This window comes from Schistocerca gregaria, chromosome 1, assembly GCF_023897955.1.
Source record: "Schistocerca gregaria isolate iqSchGreg1 chromosome 1, iqSchGreg1.2, whole genome shotgun sequence".
NCBI classification, from domain to species: domain Eukaryota; kingdom Metazoa; phylum Arthropoda; class Insecta; order Orthoptera; family Acrididae; genus Schistocerca; species Schistocerca gregaria.
Window position 1 is genome coordinate 352,482,995 of NC_064920.1, and position 12,147 is coordinate 352,495,141.

At 38.7% G+C, this 12,147-nt stretch overlaps 1 protein-coding gene across 2 annotated transcripts in view; it reads right to left on the minus strand.

Annotated features, from left to right (window-relative positions):
- The window catches only part of LOC126345439 (centrosomal protein of 131 kDa), a 122,571-nt gene that overhangs the window by 91,044 nt on the left and 19,380 nt on the right, over window positions 1–12,147 (minus strand). For both annotated transcript variants that reach the window (XM_050002103.1, XM_050002102.1), the window contains one exon: window positions 525–615. In XM_050002103.1, coding sequence (XP_049858060.1) covers window positions 525–615 — 91 coding nt within the window. The remainder of the gene's footprint in view (window positions 1–524; window positions 616–12,147) is intronic.

Below are 12,147 nucleotides of genomic sequence, written 5' to 3' on the forward strand. Positions count from 1 at the left end.
CTCCCCCTTTTCCCTTACTTTCCTCATCCCTGTACCCTAAATCAGAATCCCCCTCCTCCTTCCCTTTTTGTAACACATAGTACACTCTTACTTTTTTCTGTGTCATGTATGTCAGTATAGTTATACTGTACATTGTATGTCAGTCTTATCTAATTCCCCGCCTGATTCAGAATGTGTTCCCTTGTCATCTAAGTGACTACCATGCCACAGAATGCCACAAATTTCTCTGGCATCTGAATCTACTACACCATAGTTCACTATTTGTGTTAAATTCCTTTCTTTACCTGATATGGCTGCCATAATCTACATGTCTCCATGACTCAACCATCTTTCTATACATTTTCCTTACTGTTTGTTCTGATTAACTTTTGATATCTGAATATTTTGTCTAAAAGTTCACAGAACGCGTCAATTTTTTCATGTTTTCATTTGCCTTTCAATCAGACTTCTACAGTCCACTTCAATCAGTACAGTACATGCAAAACTAGATCTTTCTATAAATAACAACAAACACTGCAGCTTACTTTAGTTTTCCTCGTGGTTGACATTCCTGTCCATTTACATTATTTTCCACTTTTCTTTTTGCAGTACCATCTGAGATCTTCAAATTGATTTCTAAAACAGTTAAATCTTTGAAATTTCAGTGTTCCAAACATTTATTATGTTAAAACTCACAAATAATAGTAAGATAAACTTTTCATTAGCTGTACATAAAATAAGGGAAAGGTAACCATTCACCTACAGCAGACCAATGTGGAGCACAGAAATACACAACAGGAAACAGCATTCACACTAGTTTTCAAGCTCTAGCTCTTTTTCTAGGAAAACTACATACATTCACGCACACCCACACAGTTAACCAAATGCACCCTCCTGTGGTCATGGGAGACTTAATGCCATGGCCATGGGAGTGCATGTTTTGGTGTCTGAGTGGCTGTGTGTATGAATGTGAGTACTTTTGCTGGAAAAAGAGCAAAAGCTAGTGTAAATGATGACTGCTTTTTCCTGTCACACAACTCTGGGTGCCATGAAATGGTCTGCTATAGATGAGTGATTGCCTTTCCCTTATGTTACGTTTTTCTCCATCCAGGAATTTCCATTAATATTATACATTTCCAGTAGATATGGCAGTTGTGTGGTTAAACACAGATATCCATAAACTAGGGGAGAAAATTGCAAAATATCAATAACTCAGGAAAGCATAAAGAACTGAAAGGAAAATTGAATGTAGTATTCCCATTATGTAACTGCACAAAACCATCACATACAAATCAGCAGCATTAGAATTTACTTGAATTTGCTTGCATCATCTTAACATGGCAGATTACAAAAAGAGTAAGATGGATGTTGCCAAAGTGGAACTCAGAAAACACAGGAGAGATAGCCAAATTGGTCAATGACCTTGTGATTATATTGTGCAGATGAGTTGAAATCGAGGATCATAGGCAGGTTAGAGGCAAACAAAATTCTGGCATAGCTGGTAAGATACGAAATGTTCACATTTCCGTTGTTTGTAGGCTATGACAATACTTTCTAAGCACTAGGCCAGCATGCAGAAATTTCAGTCAATGACAAGGGAACATAAGAACATTTGGGTATAGCATCTGATTTGCAATGAGGTCATCAGAGGTGGAGCAAAAGCTTATGATAGCTGAAGATGTGGAAGGAAGTCAGCCATGAGCTTTACAGGGGAATTATCCTGGGATCTGCCAACTGATTTAGGTAAATACAGTAAACCTAAATCTGGATGGCCAGAAAGCGATTAACACACCACTGCTTTACTTATTCTGCCACTTTTCTGAGTCTCAGCATTTGAAAATATACACTGCAACAGTCCAGACACATACATCTTTTTATTTCCCACTAAAATATTAATTTCAAATACTAGGCTAGGACAATATTAATTTCAAACTGCTACTGAATGGTTTTAAAAGGGTGGCAACTGGGGAAAATGCTTTTACTAGTAATTTTGAAAAAAAAAAATGTTTCATGTAATCAGAAACAAATTTCTGAGCCACCACCAGTACTGAGTTTTGGGGCATGCAGTATCTGCAAGTCTGATGTGAAGCAACAGAGGCATGCAAATTAAACTTGCAGATGATTACCAAAAACCAGACTATAAATTCAGCCTTGTATAGTCAGTTATTGCTTTGTATTTGTTCTGGAGTGACTGATAAATTTGTGCCATGAGAACAATTGCAGTTAACACTGATAGTTAAAAAAAACTGTCAGAAAATTATGACTACACAGTACTTTGCTTGTAATAATATTGGAAATGTACATGTTTTTAATTCAGTGATCAGTGGTTTATTGTACACAGGGAACTTAAATGGAAATATTTTCATTTTGTTTTCATCAATTATTGCAGTGTGCAGTTATTAAATTACTGCAAGATCCTGAGATAATTATTTACTCTTTGTTTTGTGATTTAGTATTCTTCAGTTAGCAGCACATTCAGTTAGAGGAACATTGTAGAACGCAGTCAGATGTGAAGTATAGGATCCCAGTTATCATTTTTATACTGGAAAATTAAGCTTCTCAAGAGATTTCTGTTTTAGGTCTTCAGCAGTTCATCATCTGAGGCAAACTACAGTAACTTAAATCATATGAAATTTAGTGCTCAGGATTGGTGGCAAAGTTAAAGATACCATAAAATAGATTCAAGTCTCATTTCATTTTCATTTTAAAGAAAGGGGGTTACCACAACACTCAAATAACATGCTTTTGTAGTTAAAGGTGTACATCGCTACACATATATTACATAAAATGAGGAAGCAATAAGGTTTTTTTTTTTCAGAGTGACAGTTTTCCTGCAAATTTATTATGATCCAATTTGCTGATGTAAACACAAATAATATTAACCAGTACAGCGATCATGTCCTGTTAAAACAGAGCAGAGACTTAGTTCCTAAGAGCTGTTTCTCTTTTGTTAATATACACAATGGCTCATACTACATACATGTAGGTTCTCCTTCTTGATGATACATGAGCAATGGTCAAAAAAGTAAGAGGATTTTTTTTTAATTTTGTGAGATTTATGCATTCAGTTCTCAATTTCCATTTTTGTTTTTTTAATCATCTTTTTGGAACACGTATTCCTGACATGTTTGCATTTTCACCTGTTTTGAATATTTAATTTATTGTTGACAGTCGAAAAGGTTATATGTGTTTTCAGCTGCTCAACAAATTTTTACTTTTGAAAAAGATGGCTCAAAAAATTTGCATTAATTTTTGCTTGAAAAAATGGAATAAAGTGCAACATTGCATTCCAAATGTTGACTGTTGGTTTCAGAAAATCTACAATGTTATGTTATGTTAAATGGGGACCTAGAAACGACAGAGAGGCACCGTCCCCACTGCAGTCGCAGTGGTTCGCAACCCCATGACAACTACCGCAGTCCACTTCACCCCTCCACTGCCCAAACCGCACCCAGGGTTATTGTGTGGTTCAGTCCCCAGTGGACCCACCAGGAAACGTCTCACATCAGATGAGTGTAACCCCTATGTTTGCGTGGTAGCGTAATGGTGGTGTACGCATATGTGGAGAACTTGTTTGTACAGCAATTGCCGACATAGTGTAGCTGAGGCGGTATAAGGGGAACCAGCCCACATTTGCTGAGGCAGATGGAAAACTGCCTAAAAACCATCCACAGACTGGCTGGCTCACCAGACTTCGACACAAATCCACTGGGCAGATTCGTGCTGGGGACCAGCGCTCCTTGCCGCCAGAAAGCCATGCGTTATACTGCATGGCCAGCCGGCCAGGCCAATCTACTATGAGTGAGAAAAGAGTTTGGTATAAACATTTCAAAGAGGTCTGAGAAGACACTGAAGATGATGACCACCCAAGACGCCGTAGCAGGTCAATTATTGATGACAGTGTGGAAGAAATGATTCTGGAAAATTGCTGAATCACCATCAGAGAGGTTGTTGATGATGTTGGGCATATCCTTTGGCTCATGTCAAGCAATTTTTTGAATGCCTGGGCATAAGACACATAGCACCAAAGTTTGTTCTGAAAATGTTGAATTTCAATCAAAAACAACTGCATGTAGACATTGTTCAGAAATTTCTGAATTGAGATGACAACAATGCAGAACATCTAAAGAAAGTTATAAGATGTTATGAAACATTGGTGCACAGGTATGGTGTTGAAACCAAGGCCAAGTTATACTAATGGAAACTACCTGAAGAATCAAGACCAAAAACAATTCAACACGTTTGATCACATGTGAAGGTTCGTCTCATTGTTTTCTTCAATTACAAAAGTTGATATCGATGAATAAATGAAAAGTCTTTAACAAAAACAATAACTTTTTGATCACACCTCATACACAGAGCATAGCAAATGAATGGATGAATGGATGAATGACATATGGAATAGAACCATGACCACATCTTAGCTTTAGTCTGTTCCTGTGCTGCAGCCACTGAAAGAGTGACAGATGAATCCTTGCAATACTGGAAAGTAAAAATAGATTTATTCTGATACAAAAAGAGACTAAAAACCTTTACACCCCTTGGAGATGTCTTTGGACTATGTAGTGTTGTTCCTGGAGCTTGTGTATACACAGATTTCCATATCTTCTGCACATACTTCCATGTATTTTCCCATTGGGAACTGTGACTGCAAATCTGCAGACATTATGTTCATGATGCTTATGTATGTCCTTATGCTGGTAAAACAGCTGAATGTTTCACTGCAGAAGATGCTCAAGCGAAAAGAAATTATTTCTTAAACATCAAACAATTGGGCACATTTAGTGGGTAGCTCAGCTCCTGTCCTGAATCCTGCAGAGCATGACTGTGAAATGATTGATTGGTGAATGCTCTTGAGAGGCCTATCATTGCTCACAGTCTCTTGACCAGACTTTTGCTATGTTCTAAGTGTATACGTGCATTTCACAACACACTGTACACTGAGTGGCAAAAGGCACACGACATACCAAATCACTTTGTTCTGTGCCATGTCTGGATGGTACATGAGAAGAAGGATTGTCAGCATGGTTCTGTATATGTAAAAATTTCTCCATCTTTTCCCTCATGGCCATTAAATGAGTCATATGATGGAGGAAATAATATATTTCCTAATCATATCAGAACACAGTGTGCTGCGTATACATAGAAAGAAAGATCCCATATCATTTAGCTACAATATAGCAGGTCAGCAACTGGAAGCAGTTTATTCCATAAATTATCTGGGAGAACGCATCAGGAGTGATTTAAAATGGAATGATCATATAAAGTTGATCGTCAGTAAAGCAGATGACAGACTGAGATTCATTGGAAGAGTCCTAAGGAAATGCAATCTGAAAACAAAGGAAGTAGGTTACAGTACACTTGTTCACCCACTGCTTGAGCACTGCTCAGCAGTGTGGGATCCATACCAGATAGGGTTGATAGAGGAGATGGGGAGGATCCAGCGGAGAGAGGCACGCTTCATTACAGGATCATTTAGTAATCATGAGAGCATTACGGAAATGATTGATTGGCTCCAGTGGAAGACTCTGCAGGAGAGACGCTCAGTAGCTCGGTACGGGCTGTTGTTGAAGTTTCGAGAACATACCTTCACCGAAGAGTCAAGCAGTATATTGCTCCCTCCTAAGTATATCTCGCAAAGAGACCATGAGCATAAAATCAGAGAGATTAGAGCCCACACAGAGGCATACTGAAAATCTTTCTTTCCACGAACAATACGAGACGAACAGAAGGGAGAACAAATAGAGGTACTCAAAGTGCCCTCCGCCACACACCAGCATGTGGCTTGCGGAGTATGAATGTAGATGTAGATGTAGATGTAGATGTAGAACACAGACACTCAGGATTTTGAAAGTAAGGCTATTAGCAGTGGGCATTTGTTTTCTTTATTCTTCTGACTAGAGTCAGAAATTATCGAACATTTTTGTGACAGTTTCACACCAGCTAAACAAACTTTTGATAAAATGTGCAACTCTTCTTTGAATATTTGCTGTCACTTCTATTAATCCAGCTTGCAAGAGAGTCATGGCAATGAACAACACTCAACAATTGGTTAAATCAGGTTTTCTTAAACAGCCCCCTTCCTTAAGACCAGATCTGCAAGACGAATGGTATTCATTTCCAACAGTGCTCATAGATGCATCATCAATAGCACCACACACTGATAAAATATTTCTTTGGGTAATCATTTCTTGTATTTGTATTATAAACAATCACAAACTTTGCACATTTCAAACATGTGAACATACATTCTTTGACTAGTTTTATTTAAACAATTTGTTCTAAGAATCAAAAAATGTTAGACCTTACCACCTGATTGTTTTCTGGCAGGCCTCCTAAGCAAATTAATTTTTGTGCAGTGAGTAAATATTACTTGAAAGTGGTGTCTAATTTCCAAATTTGAGACGTTAAAGATAGACATGGCAAGATGTGCACTGGTTTTGACAGGTGATGGGGTAGTGTGCAAGAATTCTGATATAGGCTAACACCGCTTGTGAGAAGATAGTGACTGGAGTTTTCTGCTAGCAGCAGATAACATTTCAGTTGCTGCAGATGGCAGAACAAGAGGCCACAAAGACGGCTGGCTAACACAAGGGTAGCAGGCAGCCTGTATAATTAATGCAAGCTGGGTTTTTCCTATGTGCTTCATAGTTATAGAATACTTGCAAGGTGAGGTGCCATCAAAGGGCAGAGTCAGAGGTCAAAATTCATTTCATGGCAACAAAATACACAAAATCTAAACCATTATAGTAGCAAGTTGGGCAAAACCACCTACTGAAAGATAAAAATGAGACTACAAAATATATCTAAATGTCCACTCAACAGGCAGAATAGTAATATAGATATTGTATTTGTTAGACTTCAAAATACCTATTGGCATCAGAAATTAATAATTCTAACTGCTTTCAATGATTTTAAAAAACCATGTGCCACAGACAGCACTTGAATAACTTTGTTGAAACATAGTTTCAGAATTCTTATTAATGTAATACATTTATGAGCCAGAAATGTTAATCTCAAGAAGTAAAAAATGTTTCTGAATCACAAATCACTGAATGTAGCAGCACTATGAGACAGTGTATTATTGTAGCTACCTGTAGTCATATAACTTTTATTACATTTAGTAATAATTAATAGAAAATAAATGTAAATGTACTACCTCACTTATTAAAATGTAAATAACAAGGAAACCAAGGAGCAAAAAAATTAATGGAGCCACAGGAAAGCTGGTGAAATTAGCTCTTAATTCATATGTATTATGTGTAGTAGCAGTAAGTTAAATGTAAATTTGAGAATTTTGCAATAACACATTATGTCTATTTAAAGGTGGTGGTCATACTGGCTGTGGACAATTTTCTTTGAGAGTTAGCTGAGAGTGGATGTATGGTTGATTAGGTGGAGGGTTGATTGCCATTTAAAATCATTGAAATTTTTTGAGGACTTGAAAAATTTGTGCAGAAGTTCTAAAACCTTAAAAAATTTCAACTGTAAGTTTTGCAGAAAGTAACTATGAGCAGCTACATGTTGGGACATGCAAATATTTAGACAGCTAGACTGATGAACAAAAATATTTTAGCTGAATCACATTTGGACTTGTCAATTTATATATGGTTAGTGTCGTGGACTCTAACTTTGAGCTGCAACATGGTTTGAGCTGCAAATTTGTCAGCAGCTAGCTTTTTAGACTCTGAAGAGAATTGCACTTGGACTCTCAAAAATCTTATGATGATTTGCTTGGTGAACTGGGTTTTTACTTGTGAATTTTATGAGGATTAGCTTCAGGAACTTTAACCTTGAACAGTAACATGATGAGCTGTTCTTAACACACTTGGAATAAAAAGTGACTGTACCTATTAGTGTGTTTCTTTCATCAAAGTAAGGGTTAAACTTTTTTTTTTTTATTTCTAAACATTAATGGTTCCCTGCCCTGAGTCAACTGTCAGCAACCATATAAACAATAATCTGATGGTATTTAGACCATTTTTGTGTATGCCACTGACCATAACCCTTACTGCACTTAATAATTAAGGAGCTAACAGAACCGTTTATTGGGTGATCAAACAAGTGTATTACTTTCCTCTAGACACCACCATAAGCCAATGAACATTACATTAGACATACACAAATCCTCTGACTTGCCAGAATGCTGTAGGTATTGAAATGGAGGCAAGAACATCACAATGTCTATTTTGCCTCTCAAGTCCAAATTTATGCAAATAACAGTTGACCTGACAATAACATTCCACCTGATCCATCAAAATTGGATTTTGACTGCTCTGTTTTGGTAATGACAATAATGATTTTTACATTATGTCCACACTGATCTATCCTTTAATCATTTTCAATCAACAGTCCACCACACTAAAAATTGTGAAGAGATCTTGATATCTTAATTGTAGTTTATTGTGTAACTAATAATTATTATACATCAAAATAAATAATGTGTTGTCTACTATCAACATATTTATGAGATATACTGTAAAGAACATAACTAATTGTATCAAGGCACAAAGCAACTTAAAAAGATTACCATACCGTGAGGCATTGAGTGGTGTGTGGGCTCATAAAAGAGTTTGAGTTTTTAAATAACAGTAAGTGCCACACTGGCTGCCATAACATGGATTACAATATCCTTGCTCAATAGCTGAACTACAATAATCAAGATACTGTTATGAACCTATGTTACGATTAGCAACGATTCTACACAGTGTGCAGTTATAATGCTTAATATCATTGTTTGAGGTTACATCTTAAATTATTGCTCTCTCCTTCAGGTCTGGGTCTAATTAAGATTTACTCCATGTGCACTGATATATCATCAGTTTCCCATACACTGTACTAATTCCTAAACTGGGATAAGAAAATTGTGATAAATCATTAGAAATAATAATGCTATCTGATTTTTTTCCCTACATATATAAAGGGAACTCCACACATAGTAAAAAAATCGGGTTTCTACTGTCATTGGAAATATATTTTTAATATCCCAACAGCAGAGGATGTCAATAGAGGATGTGAGGCACTACAATTAGCATCTGCCTAGTGCCACCAGAAACATGGTCACAGTGTCATAGGGACTGACCCAACAATGGCAGCACAGAGCTAAGCACGAGACTGCAGGCCAATCTTCTATAGCATGCACTATCAGCTCTTTCAGTTCTCTCCAAGCTGCTGTAACAATAACCCTGTGTGGTGTAACCGCCAGACACCACACTTGCTAGGTGGTAGCCTTCAAATCGGCCGCGGTCCGCTAGTATACGTCAGACCCGCGTGTCGCCACTATCAGTGATTGCAGACCGAGAGACTCCCTAGCACTCACCCCAGTTGTACAGCCGACTTTGCTAGCTATGGTTCACTGACTACAGATGCTCTCAATTCCAGAGATGACAGTTTAGCATAGCCTTCAGCTACGTCATTTGCTATGACCTAGCAAGGCACCATATTCAATTACTATGTCTCCTGAACAGATAATATTATGAATCAAGAGTGACATTCATCATTAATGGATTAAAGTTAAGTATCAAACTAGCTACATTCACTTTCTGAATTCTAATTCATTGTCATGTTCCAGACCTCACGTCAGTATAGTTTTTCCCTCCTCACGCCAGCCTGCGTGAGCTAAACCATGTGCATTTTGGCCTCCTCTACTAACACGGTGTTGGCTCTTCTGCCAACCCAACATTGGTGACGAGTGTAAAAACGGTGTTTTTATCTATACTGCCCTGATTTCATTGCGTCACGGCTTCGCCACAATCTCCAGATGTACTATCCAAATTTTATCGCTTACAGAATCAGCAGACGCAGATGCCCTTGGACAGCTCATACAGGGTCAAAATGCAATGCAAAACGATGCGGCACCCGCCACTCCTCTGCTAATGCAGCCACAACACGCCGTTGCACCGACTTTCAGACCTTTTGATGCTGCACTGGAAAGCTGGACAGAGTGGTCACGCCAATTTGGATTCCATCTCGCCGCCTACAGAATTCAACGTAACGACTGGCAGCCTTTTCTTTTGTCATCCATCAGTGTGCACACCTACCATGTGATAGTCAAATTATTTCCCTGACGCAACGTAGCAATTCTGTCCTACAACGAAATTTGGGCTGCATTAAATGCATATTTCAAGCAGTCAGTCAATGTCGTTGCGAAACGGTATACCTTCTTTCGTACAAAACATATGGCAGGTCAGACTAATCAGGAGTTGGTTGCAAACTTACAAGGCCTTACTAGGGATTGTGCTTTTGAGTGTCAATGTGGACTCCCATATTCAGATACTATGGTACGTGATGCAATTGTACAGAACGTTTCTGATGTTCATATAAGGGAACAGATTTTGAGACTAGTCAATCCCTCCCTTCAACAAGTAATGGACATATTGGATTGGCAGGACACACTTGACTTTGCTCAGGAATCATTTGAAACTTCACCAGCCATGTGTCAGGTTAACTGGCCTGCCGAGCGAGCTGCACGAAGCAGAAAACAGCCCTCATTCCTGGCAGCGCCGCTGCCGCCATGCTCTCAGCTACGTGTGTCGCTCCGGCAAGCAAATGCAGTGCTGCCCGTGGTGTGCTAATAAACATTCGCGTTAGAATTGCCCATCACGTCAAGCTATTTGCTTTTACTGTAATAAAAAAAGGACATGTTAAGAGTGTTTGCTCGGATCGGAAACTCAAACCCATTCCCAGCCCTTTGCTTCGCACTGGAATCGGAATCAAACCAAGGATACTCAGGCTCGTGAAACTTCACCCACGGAAATTCATGTCGTTCATTCCACTCCGCCCAGTGCCACTCTCTCTAACAGTGACTGTGTTCGCCCCACAAATAGTGTGTGTTGACATTGCCAGAACTCCCGTCAAGTTGCACGTGATTTTGTACTAGTGTCAGTTCACGTTGCAAGAGACAGTCGCTCTTGTCGTCAGCAGGAAAATAACCTTTTTGTGTTGTTGTTGTTGTGGTCTTCAGTCCTGAGACTGGTTTGATGCAGCTCTCCATGCTACTCTATGCTGTGCAAGCTTCTTCATCTCCCAGTACCTACTGCAACCTACATCCTTCTGAATCTGCTTGGTGTATTCATCTCTTGGTCTTCCTCTACGATTTTTGCCCTCCACGCTGCCCTCCAATACTAAATTGGTGATCCCTTGATGCCTCAGAACATGTCCTACCAACCGATCCCTTCTTCTGGTCAAGTTGTGCCACAAACTTCTCTTCTCCCCATTCCTATTCAATAATTCCTCATTAGTTATGCGATCTACCCATCTAATTTTCAGCATTCTTCTGTAGCACCACATTTCGAAAGCTTCTATTCTCTTCTTGTCCAAACTATTTATTGTCCATGTTTCACTTCTATACATGGCTACACTCCATACTAATACTTTTAGAAAAGACTTCCTGACACTTAAATCTATACCCGATGTTAACAAATTTCTCTTCTTCAGGAATGCTCTCCTTGCTACTGCCAGTCTACGTTTTATGTCCTCTCTACTTTGACCATCATTAGCTATTTTACTCCCCAAACAGCAAAACTCCTTTACTACTTTAAGTGTCTCATTTCCTAATCTAATTCCCTCAGCATAACCCGACTTAATTCGACTACATTCCATTATCCTCGTTTTGATTTTGTTGATGTTCATCTTACATACTCCTCTCAAGACACTGCCCATTCCATTCAACTGCTCTTCCAAGTCCTTTGCTGTCTCTGACAGAATTACAATGTCATCGGTGAACCTCAAAGTTTTTATTTCTTCTCCATGAATTTTAATACCTACTCAGAATTTTTCTTTTGTTTCCTTTACTGCTTGCTCAATATACAAATTGAATAACATCAGTGAGAGGCTACAAGCCTGTCTCGCTCCCTTCCCAACCACTGCTTCCCTTTCATGCCCCTCGACTCTTATAATTGCCATCTGGTTTCTGTACCTTTTTGTAGACTTGGACATTAACGGCAAAGTGATACAATTCCAGCTCGATACCAGAGCTGCAGTTTCACTGATCAATCAAGACACTTACATACTGCTGGGCACACCTCAGTTGTGTGCTGCTGATGTTACGTTAACTAGCTATTCAGGTCAAGAGATCCCTGTGTTAGGACAGTGCAGCCTTCTTGCAAAATACAAAGGACAAACAAAACTAGTGTCATTTTATGTCCTTCATTCTTCTTCTGTGGTGAA